The sequence below is a fragment of the Perca fluviatilis genome, chromosome 8, assembly GCF_010015445.1.
Source record: "Perca fluviatilis chromosome 8, GENO_Pfluv_1.0, whole genome shotgun sequence".
Taxonomy (NCBI): domain Eukaryota; kingdom Metazoa; phylum Chordata; class Actinopteri; order Perciformes; family Percidae; genus Perca; species Perca fluviatilis.
In genome coordinates this window covers 6,311,080-6,322,663 of record NC_053119.1, presented here as the reverse complement: position 1 = coordinate 6,322,663, position 11,584 = coordinate 6,311,080, and the positions used below count along the sequence as shown (strand labels likewise).

General features: G+C 43.1%; 1 protein-coding gene across 1 annotated transcript; it reads right to left on the bottom strand.

Annotated features, from left to right (window-relative positions):
* Positions 1 to 2,192: 2,192 nt before the first annotated feature.
* Positions 2,193 to 11,071, bottom strand: asb15a (ankyrin repeat and SOCS box containing 15a). Its single transcript, XM_039809766.1, is given in 11 exon segments — positions 2,193 to 2,915; positions 4,686 to 4,839; positions 5,707 to 6,081; positions 6,083 to 6,251; positions 6,770 to 6,941; positions 7,036 to 7,281; positions 7,396 to 7,554; positions 8,046 to 8,177; positions 9,249 to 9,286; positions 9,377 to 9,484; positions 10,948 to 11,071. Coding segments are annotated over 10 exon segments (1,707 nt in total). The 5' UTR covers positions 9,481 to 9,484; positions 10,948 to 11,071; the 3' UTR covers positions 2,193 to 2,757.
* Positions 11,072 to 11,584: the final 513 nt, after the last annotated feature.

Below are 11,584 nucleotides of genomic sequence, written 5' to 3'. Positions count from 1 at the left end.
CAAATGCTGTGTTGAGCGAAACAATCCCATTGAATACAGGAGCTGGACACAATTAAAACAACTGCAGTCTAATAGAAAAACCAGCAAAAACTACAGTTGACTCACAGCGTGAATACAAACTAAACCATGTTTATTTACTGCTTTGTCTCTTGAGTAACAGCGGTGTGGGTGTGTAGGACTGACCTTCAGTCTTGAGTTTTGTTTTTTTTAGAGGGAGGATGGTTAGTTGTTTTGTTTCCAAGGCAACAATCGGAGCACAGTGCCAACATGCATTCATCACTGAGCATGTTTAACAAGCTGATTGGAAGTCTTCTCACATTACATGTCTGAAGTGAAAAGACTCTGAGTGACATAACACCACTCTCATCCTAAATCTGCTGTAAATCTGACCTTTGACCTGGATTATTGCTGATTAGCATCAGTCCTCCAGCGGTGCAGTCCGGGCAGAGAATGGAAACACGTTCAGTTACAAAACAAAGGACCAAGCTTGGGGTTTCTGCATCTTTAATCCCATTAAATGCAAAACTGGATATTCTTTCCGGCTGACTGTCTTTGAAATCATCCAACCGTTTGTAGATTAATTGGTAACACTTTACTTGAAGGTATCTACATAAGAGTGACATGAACACATGAGACTATCATGACCCATGAACCCTAACCCTAACTTGTCATGACAAAAACCGTATGACACTTACTAAAAGAAGCGTTATGTCATAAACGTTTATGACTTGTTTATGTTTATGACACGTTCATGACAGCGTCATGTCACTCTTATGTAGATACCTTCAAGTAAAGTGTAACCTATTAATTTCCTCCCTTCCAGGAAGCCGTTGCACTTCAAACAAAGCAAAATCTTACCAAGTATATTTGTCTAATTTCTAGTCAAAATATCTCATAACACGTAATACAAGACCCAATCACCTAACAAGTAATATGTCAGCAAGGTATAGAGACTTGTTTAAGACAATGCATCTTGAATATCCTAAGTGAAAAAGGGTTGTTTTAAGTCATATTTTAGATGAAACAGTTCAGTTCATTTCTTTAAAATCAACTTACAGAAAGACAATCCATACAATCATTCCCCGGAATAACCAAGCAGGCCTGCCTTGTTGCACGATCCAAATGTTCTTTAAAATTTAACATTTTCAGCATGTAGCGCACTAGGTCGAAGTTTGTTGTTGTTTCCCAAAACAAATTTCAAAACAAAAATCTTTTCAATTATCACACTTGTCCTAGTCTGTATCAACAACAGTTCATTTACCGGGTAATCGCCCTAATATCAGGCGCCGCCAGATGCTCCGCCAGTTCGGGGTTTTTTTCTGCGTTGTCGGACTTCAGCGATGACGCCGACCGTTTTCACCATTTAACACGTGGATTGGCCGAAAACTTTGTACAGACATTCATACTTCCCAGGCAATATATCATAATAACACAAATGTATTTACAACTGTTAGAAATGTGACAGTAGAAACTTACTTCTCAATACAAAAAAAAATTTAATTGTAGCCGAGACAGGCCTTTATTTTTTTTAATTCAAATGTTTAATAGGTATACGTGATCACATTTTTGTAGGAAGCCTTTCTGATATGCTTCTGTTTTAATTTCCAAATGCAACACTTCCTCTGTGGTTATCTTGATCATTTCAGTTTAAGGGAGGTGGCGTTAGACTGGAGAAAGTGGGTTTACCCATCCTCTGCATCCCAGTCCTCATCTCTGCTGCAGGCCAGCAACTTGAGGCATTACCTCACATTGAGACATTAGCCGCAAAACACACCTGAATTTCTGAAACTTCTGTCATATCTTTAGTTAAATTGTAGGTAGTCTTGCATTGCCAGACCTTCCTCCACAGCGCTGCGGAGGAAGGTCTGTCTAGTCCACATAGCCTTCCAGGATGGGAGAAAAACATGCTCTGGTTTATTGGCATTTCTTTAAAACAATCACAATCGACTTGGGCGGCGCTAAGTGCCAGACTGAGCCACGGTGCCGCTGCAAAATAGCCTCGGGAAGGAACTTGTTTTGGTGGAACATGGGTACGTTCAAAAGTAGTTTTAGTCGTGCAACAGAAAACTCAGATTGGACAGATAGTCTAGCTAGCTGTCTGGATTTACCCTGCAGAGATCTGAGGAGCAGTTAGCCATAGTCCTCAGAAATCCACCAGAGTTTAAAATTACAACACAAAGAAAGCGGAAGGTAACAGACATCCGGCCAAAAAAATGGGACATCCAGCAGAATTTCCGGCGACACCGGAGCAATCCCGGAAATGGAACGTCATCGATATAGACTACATTGTAGGTTTAGAAAGGAGGAAGAATGCATGGAATAAAAAAGACAATATCTCTCTGTCGAATCAATTTCTTCCCTTTTTTAAACTGTATAATAGCTCAATCTGCTTTTGGTTATGTCATGGTCTGAACATAATTTCCACAGAGTCCCAGTTAAGAGGCTTCTTCCTCCAACACTTAAGTCCCAGAAATCTGAGTCACCTCAGACAGTGATGAAAGGAATGATCAATAACAAAAGATTCATGGTTATTTTTTGCAACAGCTGAGACAATAACAATATTAGTCAATGCCTCTTTAAAACAATGTGTAATGTGACTTATTGCTCCCATGTTTTTTACTCCTAAGTTAAAGTCTTTAGAGCATTCTTAAGTGTATTTCTGTAGATGTTTGATAAATCCAGGCCCCGTTACAATAAACCACACCTCATTACTGGCATTTAAGACTCCGTAGATATAAGACAGATATCCTCGTTCCCTCAGTCCTCCCTGCAGATGATTTTGGCATACAGATCGTTCTCTTTGAACAGCAGGTAGTCCTTCAGCCTGTTGGGCAGCTGGGCGGACATCAGCACGCTGCAGCTCAGGTGTTTCCTGATCACCACCCTGCTCAGGTGAGACAGAGAGCGAGGGTTACCTGTAGATCACACAGAGAACAGCAGTTTCAACCAAAAAGTGAGAGGAAACATGTTGTTTCCTACAGGAAGAGCAAGTACGCCTCCTGGTTCTCATGTGTAATGGCAGCAGTCACTGCCCGATGTGAGTCGAGTGCAGATGTAAGTCGCGCATGCTCAGATTTAAACGGTTTACGGCATAACGTGTCTTACTGAAATTTGTGATTTTATGTCCATAAAATAATAAACTTTTCTCTTTGCATACAATAACAGAAGATGGTAATCATTTCAAAAACGTTGTAGCTATGGATTTTGAGCTCGGGGTACTCGGAGGTTGTCCCATAGTGCGTTCCATTTGTACTCGGAAGTCCGATTTTCCGAGGTCAAAGTCGGAAACGCCCCCAGACATCGAATTTTTGCTCGAAACTGGGACAACTTCGCAGTACCCCGAGCTCAAACTCCAACAAGGCTCCCCGTGCATCAACAGTTCAGTTCAAGTTTATTGTCATATGCATATTAGTACAGAGTACCAGAGCAATGAAATACAATGTGCCTTGGCACTCTCTCTGCACCAGTCAATAAGTAACAATTATAAATAACGTTTAAAAACATCCAAGCACGGTAAACATAGTAACTAAGCTCAGACCTCAGCCCTCCTTCCTGTTGTACTATCATTCAGTAGCCTTGTTACCTGGGGGGTAAAAACTATCCCTGAAACGCGATGTGCGCGTTGGGATGCTCTGCAAACGTCTCCCTGATGGAAGGTGGGAGAAGAGATTGTGTGCAGGATGAATAGAATCCTTCATTATACCTAGTGCCTTCTTAGTGCTGCGTTTCCAGTAAATGTTTTGGAGCGGTTCAAGTGGAACCCGGATGATTTTAGATGCAGTTTTGACCACCTTTGTCAGAAGATTAAGGTCATGTGAAGTAACCCTGCCCAACCACACTACAATGTTGCCTGTCAGTATACTCTCAATTGTACGGCGGTAAAAGTTCTGTAAAATGTTAAGGGACATACCATATTTCTTGAGACACCTCAGGATATAAAGCCTCTGTTTTGCCTTCTTAATGGCACAGCTGATATGGAAGGACCATGAGAGGGAGTCTAAAATGCTGATGCCTAAGAACTTTAAAGGAATACGCCACCGTTTGTTGAAATAGTTCTTATCACGGTCTCCCCTGGCTGTAGATAGGTGGGCCAACGCATTTTTTTTCTCAGTGCAAGTAATTAGGTTGTTTTTTTGTCTTTTGTTGGCTCACTTTTACTCACAACGTGCTAACCGGCAACATAGGCTTCCATTCACTACGCTAAGCTAACTAGCGGCGGCGCTGCCGGTGTTGCACCGGACTAAAACGATGCATGCACGAAAAATGCGTTGGCCCACCTACCTACAGCTAGGGGAGACCGTGATAAGCCATATTTCAACAAACGGTGGCGTATCCCTTTAAGGTGTTGACAATTTCAACTGGAGAGTTGTTAATATGATGACCTCCTTAGTTTTCCCCACATTGAGGGACAGATTATGTCTGCGGCACCACATGTCCAACTTACTCACCTCATCCCTGTAGGTAGTTTTGTTACTGCTGTTGTTAAAGCTGTACTAACATACAATTATTAGCATGTCTGTCTCATCTGTGTCTCACTAAATCAGTCGTACACACAGTCCTGTCCAACTTCTATCCGTGGACATGTTGCTATAGTGTTTGTATGCACAAAATTCAGCGTTGGAATCAACTGGTACCGCTAACAATGGCTAACCTGGAGCTCGGTTGTCACCACATCGTTAACTCACGTGTTGTCCTGTGAATGTGAGGCCACTCCCTGTGGTTCTCCAGGATCTTTGTCAGTTTGCCGCAGAGGGAAACCTGACCGACGTATTCGAGGAGGATCGACACCACTCGGCCCGCCAGGTTCACCATCCAGGAGACCCTGACGAAATCACAAAACTGGACGACAAAACGACATCCATTTGACTCAGACAGGTACTTTTACTGTTTAGACACACAACTTTAGAGAAGGTAACACTTTATTTGTCTTTTAGAATTTTTTTAAATGATGTTGTATATCTCCATGGCGCTGTGTCAGTGCTGGCGTATTGTATGGTGACACCGCTTATCTATTCTGGGAAAGGAGGAGTAAAAAAAAAACATAGATAGAGAACTACATCGGTACATTCAGTACATTCACAAAATGTATTTTGACTGTATTAATACAATTGTGAAGTCCTTGTTTGCAACTATTCATTGTCAATAGTATAATAAAAATCGATCTTAAAGGTGCCCTGCCACAAAAAACGTTTTTACTAGCATTTTTTGAAATACGTTAGGTCCATATGTGTTTGTGTTATGTGGTGAATGTGAAAATGAACTGCTACCTCCTCTGTCAGCTCTAGCCACTGAAAAGAAATAAGCAGAGAAATCAGACCAATTACAAAAGCTGGTCAGTCTGACATCATGTTGCCTGAGCTCATTACTATTCATTAGCTCGCCCAGTTGCGCTGGGTAAAGGATGCTGATAGCCAGGCTCTCATTGGCTCATTGGTTAGCCAATCAGAGTCAAGCAGCTTAGTTCGTTGAACATTAATGAGAACTGGCACAAATCGAGCCGAGACTTCCTGCAGGCTTTCTATACCACGCTAGAATGGTTTGAAACAAGGTAACCAAGGCGTTTTTTACACAAAAAAATGTTACGGAGTCAATGGTAGAACTTCAGACATTACCACAAAGTCATGAAATACATGTGGCAGGGCACCTTTAACAACACATTGAGCTAAGTAAAGTTGTTTTGCGTCTACGGCAAAGAAAAGAACTCACAGCAACTTTTTCCTCCTGATCTTGTGAGTAATCAGACTCGCTCAGGTCATCCCAGTCATCGTCATGGTTACAACGAAAACACTTTTCAGCATCGTAGCCGTTGTTGAGCAGCAGCCTCATCATCACCTCGTCCTTCAGGCAGTACTGCAGCGCGGTGGGGAACACCGTGTCGTTCACCACCGTGAAGTAACAGTTCACATCTGCTTTGGCCGCCAGCAGCAGCCTCACGATCTCATAGCGCCCCGACCTGACCGCCACCAAGAGGCAGCGCAGCGGGTCCAGGTCGGGTTTGGCTCCCGACTTCAGCAGAAGCTCAGTACAGGTGGCGTCCCCGTTGGAGACGGCAAAGTACAGCGGGCTTCTCCTCATGCTCTCCATAGTTGTCCGAGATGTGAGGGGCTAACAGCGCGTTGACGTCGAACCCTTTCTGCAGCAGGAGCTCCAGGCAGTGAGTGTGGCCTCCGTCAGCGGCTGAGTGGACAGGGCTGTGGCCGGACAGCCGCAGGGCCCGTCTAGTGGTGATCGGGATCAAAATCCTCAAAGCTCTGATGGAGAAAAAGAGTAGATCATTGTAAAAGCATCAGAAACTAACCTACACCTACCTTAACATTTAACTTCTAGTAGGCCTACTCGGTAGGAGATACTTGGAGATCATGGATCAAACATGACCCGTTGTCTTTTTAGTGTCTCATGGTTATGTATGTCTAGTTTTGTCCTTCAAGAAACTATCAGCTAATGGTTTTATTTTTGTAGTTTACTCCTAGCTTACTCAATCGCCTCTCTCTTCAGGTCATACATTTTAAACTGACCTAAAGCTGACAATGAAAAGTAGTTTTTAACGTGAATACAGCAAGAAATGTCCACCCTTACTCCTAATGTTTATACTAGTGACCTCAAGTAATTCCTTTTTTGAGTGAAGCTGTTGTAGTTTCCACAGCGCCTGTGTTTTGACCAATCAGAGATGTTCAGAGACTTCTTTGGATCAGGCCAACTTTTCTTTAATCTTAACAAACGAGCCTTGCTGATTACAGTGTCAACAGTCATACAACATCGGCCCACTCACAGGTAGTGTCCTTCGTACGCGGCGTGGTGGATGGGCAGCTGGGAGCTCAGGTTGTGGACGTTGGGATTTGCTCCGTGCTGCAGCAGGATGTCGATGCAGTCCGGATTCCCCGACCCTGCAGCGTCGTACAGGACGCTGTCGCCATTTGGCGCCTGGGCGTTTACATCGGCACCTTTTTTTTTTTTACGTATAAACCAAACAAAATCATCAACAGGAACACAAAGACGGTTTAAATAAATGAAATCAGTGTGGCATCATGGGTTCACCGTGTTTGATAAGGAGCTCCAGGACTTCAGAGTGGCTGTACTCCGCAGCGATGCCCAGAGGAGTCACTCCGTACTGGTCTGCCTCTGACACCTGACCCCCGTGATGCAACAGGAGCTCCATGACGCCAACGCAGCCGGCCCTGGAGGCCTCGTGCATGGCCGTCCACTTCTTCAAACACACCTGCTCCACCCGAGCTCCTCCAGCTATTAGACTGGAAACCATCTTATAGGATCCGGCTCTGACTGCTGCAGGGGGGGGGGGGAGGAACTGATGGTGAGGAAAGATGAAACTTCTCCAAAGCGTTTCTGCTTTGAAGGATAAAACCAAAAGGGAAAGTGTTGGAGAGGCCGAGTTCTGACCTAAAAGCAGAGGGGATTCGTTCTTGTTGTTGGTCGTGTGAGGAGAAGCTCCGTGGTCCAACAGCATCTTCACGTTTTCCACCAAATCAGCTCTCACTGCTAAAGTCAGGAAGGTCTCCCCCTCCGAAGTCTTTTCCTCCAGAGTCAGACTGAAAGACGCTGAAGCACACAACAAAAGTTCTACGTGATTTCAGCTGTAAGGACCGTCAAAAAGCATCATCACTCCTGCCACTTTTATGAGATTGTCGGTAAAACAACAGTTGTTTAAAGTCTGATAAAGAAGACGAACACTGAGAGAGACAATGCACTTAATCTGAATCATTCCTGGTTTGAGTCCAAAGTTAAGTCAAGTCCTTTACTTAAATTGTGAAGAAATACTAATACGTTTACATTTATTGTTGTCTTATGTTTTACAGATTAGGATTTAGGACTTGGGGGAATTGTTGTGGTGTAGTCTATCTGTAAAGTGTCCTGAGATAATGTCTGTTATGATTTGACACTAAAAATAAATCAAATTGAATTGACTTGTCCATCATCCATTGCCCTAATGTTTCTCCACTGAGTCATGTGCAGTGACAAACATGGTGCTGAATCCCTTTTTCAGAACTCTACACTGTCAAGTGGAATAAAAGTGTGGACCTCTTACCCACCGTACAGCACCGTCTCCAGGACCAGAGCCACAGGCTGGACCGCCGCCCTGTGCAGAGGATACCAGCCGTGCTCATCCACCTGACTGAAGGCTGCTGGGAAATCACAGAGCTCCTGCAGTGCCAACATGTCGCCTGCAGGGACAGTTTCAGTAGAACTCATTGAAAAGATACTGCCTTTTCCTCTATTGTGCTGTGAAACCAATCCTGCAGATTTCCCTGAAATGGGACCAAACGCTGCTAGTACAATACAGCCCAACTCATAAAGCAGGAATGGTCAGTTTTTCAGTTACATATATTTAAAATACGTAGTCATTACTTTTAAGTATTTTGTAATTTGTATTTTGCTGGACAGAAAACAATACGATTTGTCATGTCTTGCTCCCGCTCATAAGGTCATGTTTTGATTCATCTGTTTTTATGTATGTTTTTGCTGCTTTCTGTTTTATTTCCTGCAACGTGACATCATGACTTTGCGCAAACATACACGCCACTTTCCTAAAGCCAAGAGGCATCTTATCTGTACGCATTTTCAGCTGTCCGCGTGTATGTCAACGTTGTATACAGCTGACTGTAGTCCGCAACGTCTTTCTAAAGCCACATGGCGTGTGGGGGTTTAGGTTGAAAAGAAGAAACGGTTGGGATTGGGAAAAGAACAAACGTGGAAAGGAAACGTCACACGAGGGACACAAAGGAAACGCGTGGGACGCGATCCCCGCTCTCCTGGGTGAAAGTCCTCGGTGATGTGTTTTACCCATCCACCACCCCAATCAGCCTTCTTAAGCGCCTTTCATGCGGCGTCAATTCACACGCAATCGCAAGGTAATGTAAGTCAATGGAGGCCTAACGGCGTTGATAAACACGCAAAATAGCGAGCATGCGTCTTTATAACACACAAATCATGGCATATGAGTTGGGGAGGGGGGGTAATGAATGAACAACACACAGCACAGCGACACGATCCCTTTGTTTCCTTTTGAGTCTGACCATCTCAGCGCCACCTTTCCCTTGATGGATGTTGCTAAGAACTTGCAATGTATAACTATTATCAGACCGGCCCTCGCGGTCCACTTATGAGACTGTAAGTGGACCCAGATACATATGCATACAAATTACTCAACTAGGAACTGAAGACATCCTGACAAGTCCCAACTGTTAACACTGTGGCCTGTTCGGATTACTAACTACACCACGATTAGTTTTTACCTTGTTTGATGGCCCCCACGAGCTTCAGAGCTTCACTCCTACACATACAAACGGGAAGTACAATTTCAGATAAATGCGACATGTCAAACTTAATGATATGAATGTGAAGTTGTTTCATGTTCCTGTACCTCCCTGTTCCCTTTAGATGTTCTCTCTGACACGACTCCTGGATGCTCATCTGAACGTCGTAGTCCAGAAGTTCGTCTTCATCCAGGTCGTCTGCTGCATCCATCCTTCTGGCATCACACAGGTACACAGTTCATTCCTTTTCTAACCGTGCCAGCAGTCGCTCATTAGTTCAGTTTATGACATAACACTTCTTTTATTGTCATTCATTTCTTTGTCATGACAAGTTAGAGTTAGGGTTCATGTGTCATGACTTTGTCATGTGTTCATGACACTGTCATGAGACTCTTATGCAGATAAAATAAACCTTAACCTAAAAATCCTCCCGCTTAAACTCTCTGGGTAATAATCTGTTAATTGCTAACCGCACTTACTTCAGACTTATTTAAAGGTGCCCTGCCACACGTATTTCATTACTTTGTGGTAATGTCTGAAGTTCTACCATGGACTCTGTAATATTTTTTTGTGGAAAAAAAATGCATTGGTTACCTTGTTTCAAGCCATTCTAGCGTGGTATAGAAAGCCTGCAGGAAGACTCAGATTTCTGCCAGTTCTCATTAATATTCAACAAGCTAAGCTGTTTGAATCTGATTGGCTAACAGCTAGCCAATGAAAGCCTGGCTGTCACAATCCTTTACCCAGCACAACTGAGACACGAGCTCATGACTAGTAATGAGCTCAGGTAGTATGATGTCAGACTGACCAGCTTCTGTAATTGGCCTGATTTCTCTGCTTATTTCTTGTCAGTGGCTAGAGCTGACAGAGGAGGTAGCAGTTCATTTTCACATTCACCACACAACACAAACACATATGGACCTAACAGATTTCAAAAAATGCAAGTAAAAACGGTTTTGTGTAGCAGGGCACCTTTAAGTCAAGAGGCATATTTTTCTTGACTTGATGCTTGATAATTTGGTAAAGAGGTAAGAGTGACATGACACTGTCATGACCTTGTCATAAACATTATAAACAGTCATAAACGTTTATGACATAACGCTTCTTTTAGTGTCATTCATTTTCTTGTCATGACAAGTTAGTTAGGGTTCATGTGTTATGACTGTGTCATGTGTTCATGACACTGTCATGAGACTCTTATGCAGATACCTTCAAGTAAAGTGTTACCGATTATTTAACTTTGCCTCTGCATGCAGGAGGGATTCCACTGGAATGAGCTGATCTTAGTCCAACATATTGCTGTTTATAAATGCTGGTCTGACGGGACCTTTAGCATTTGGTATGGAACTGGGACACACGCTCAAGTCTTCAGTGAGTAGACTGGTGTTTAATCACAGAGACGCACGCCAACTTTTAGTTTGGAGCCACCTGCCACGCTTACATTTAAATTAACATTCTTTTCTTTTCTTGAGCTCTTGTATGTTTTTGCCGACAGCTCTATTTTCAGGACACGTTGACCCCTGACCACCTTTCTGTCGAGCAGATATAACGTTGGGGATCCAGACACCCCCAGCGAGTACACAAGCGTATCAATGTTACATCATTCTGTGCAGGAGAACTTGAAAAACACACCTGTAACGTGATTTTAAAAAAACAATCTGTTTTGAATCATTCTCACCTGATAAATGTGTAAGTGTTGGAGTCATAGGACGAAGCAGCCGCATGCAGCACAGTGTTTGTTTCACGGCTGAACTGCTCGCCGTCTCACACACACGCACAACACACACACACACACACACACACACACACACACACACTACCACGCTATTTATAGGTGTCACCTGTTCCAGTGTATTTAACATGCAGGCCATTCCACAGCGCCCTAATGGAGTGTAACATCACCCTGTGCACATTTTCCACAGCTAATGACAAACAATAATGAACTGGACTGCTGTATGAATATTTATTGTGTCATTATGAATCATCAGATAGCGCCGATGTTTTGGCAATAGAGAACTGTCCGCTCGAACGCTGTTAGGCAACGAGACCTGCTGGAATAATGAAGAGGCTTCAAGAGTGATATGACTCTTACAGTAACCTTTTCTCCACCTGCTGCTGACCTTTGACCTCGGTCCTCTTTGATTAGCATTTTCATGTTCAAAACAAGGTCATAATGGTTTTGATTTTTCAAGTAGATTTTATTTTAGCTTAGATTCATATAGTTTTTAGAGTGTGATTGCTAGTTTAAGTTTTCTAAAACATTTGTTTTTATATATTAAGTTTTAGTTTGTTTGCAAGGACGTAACTTTGGGTTA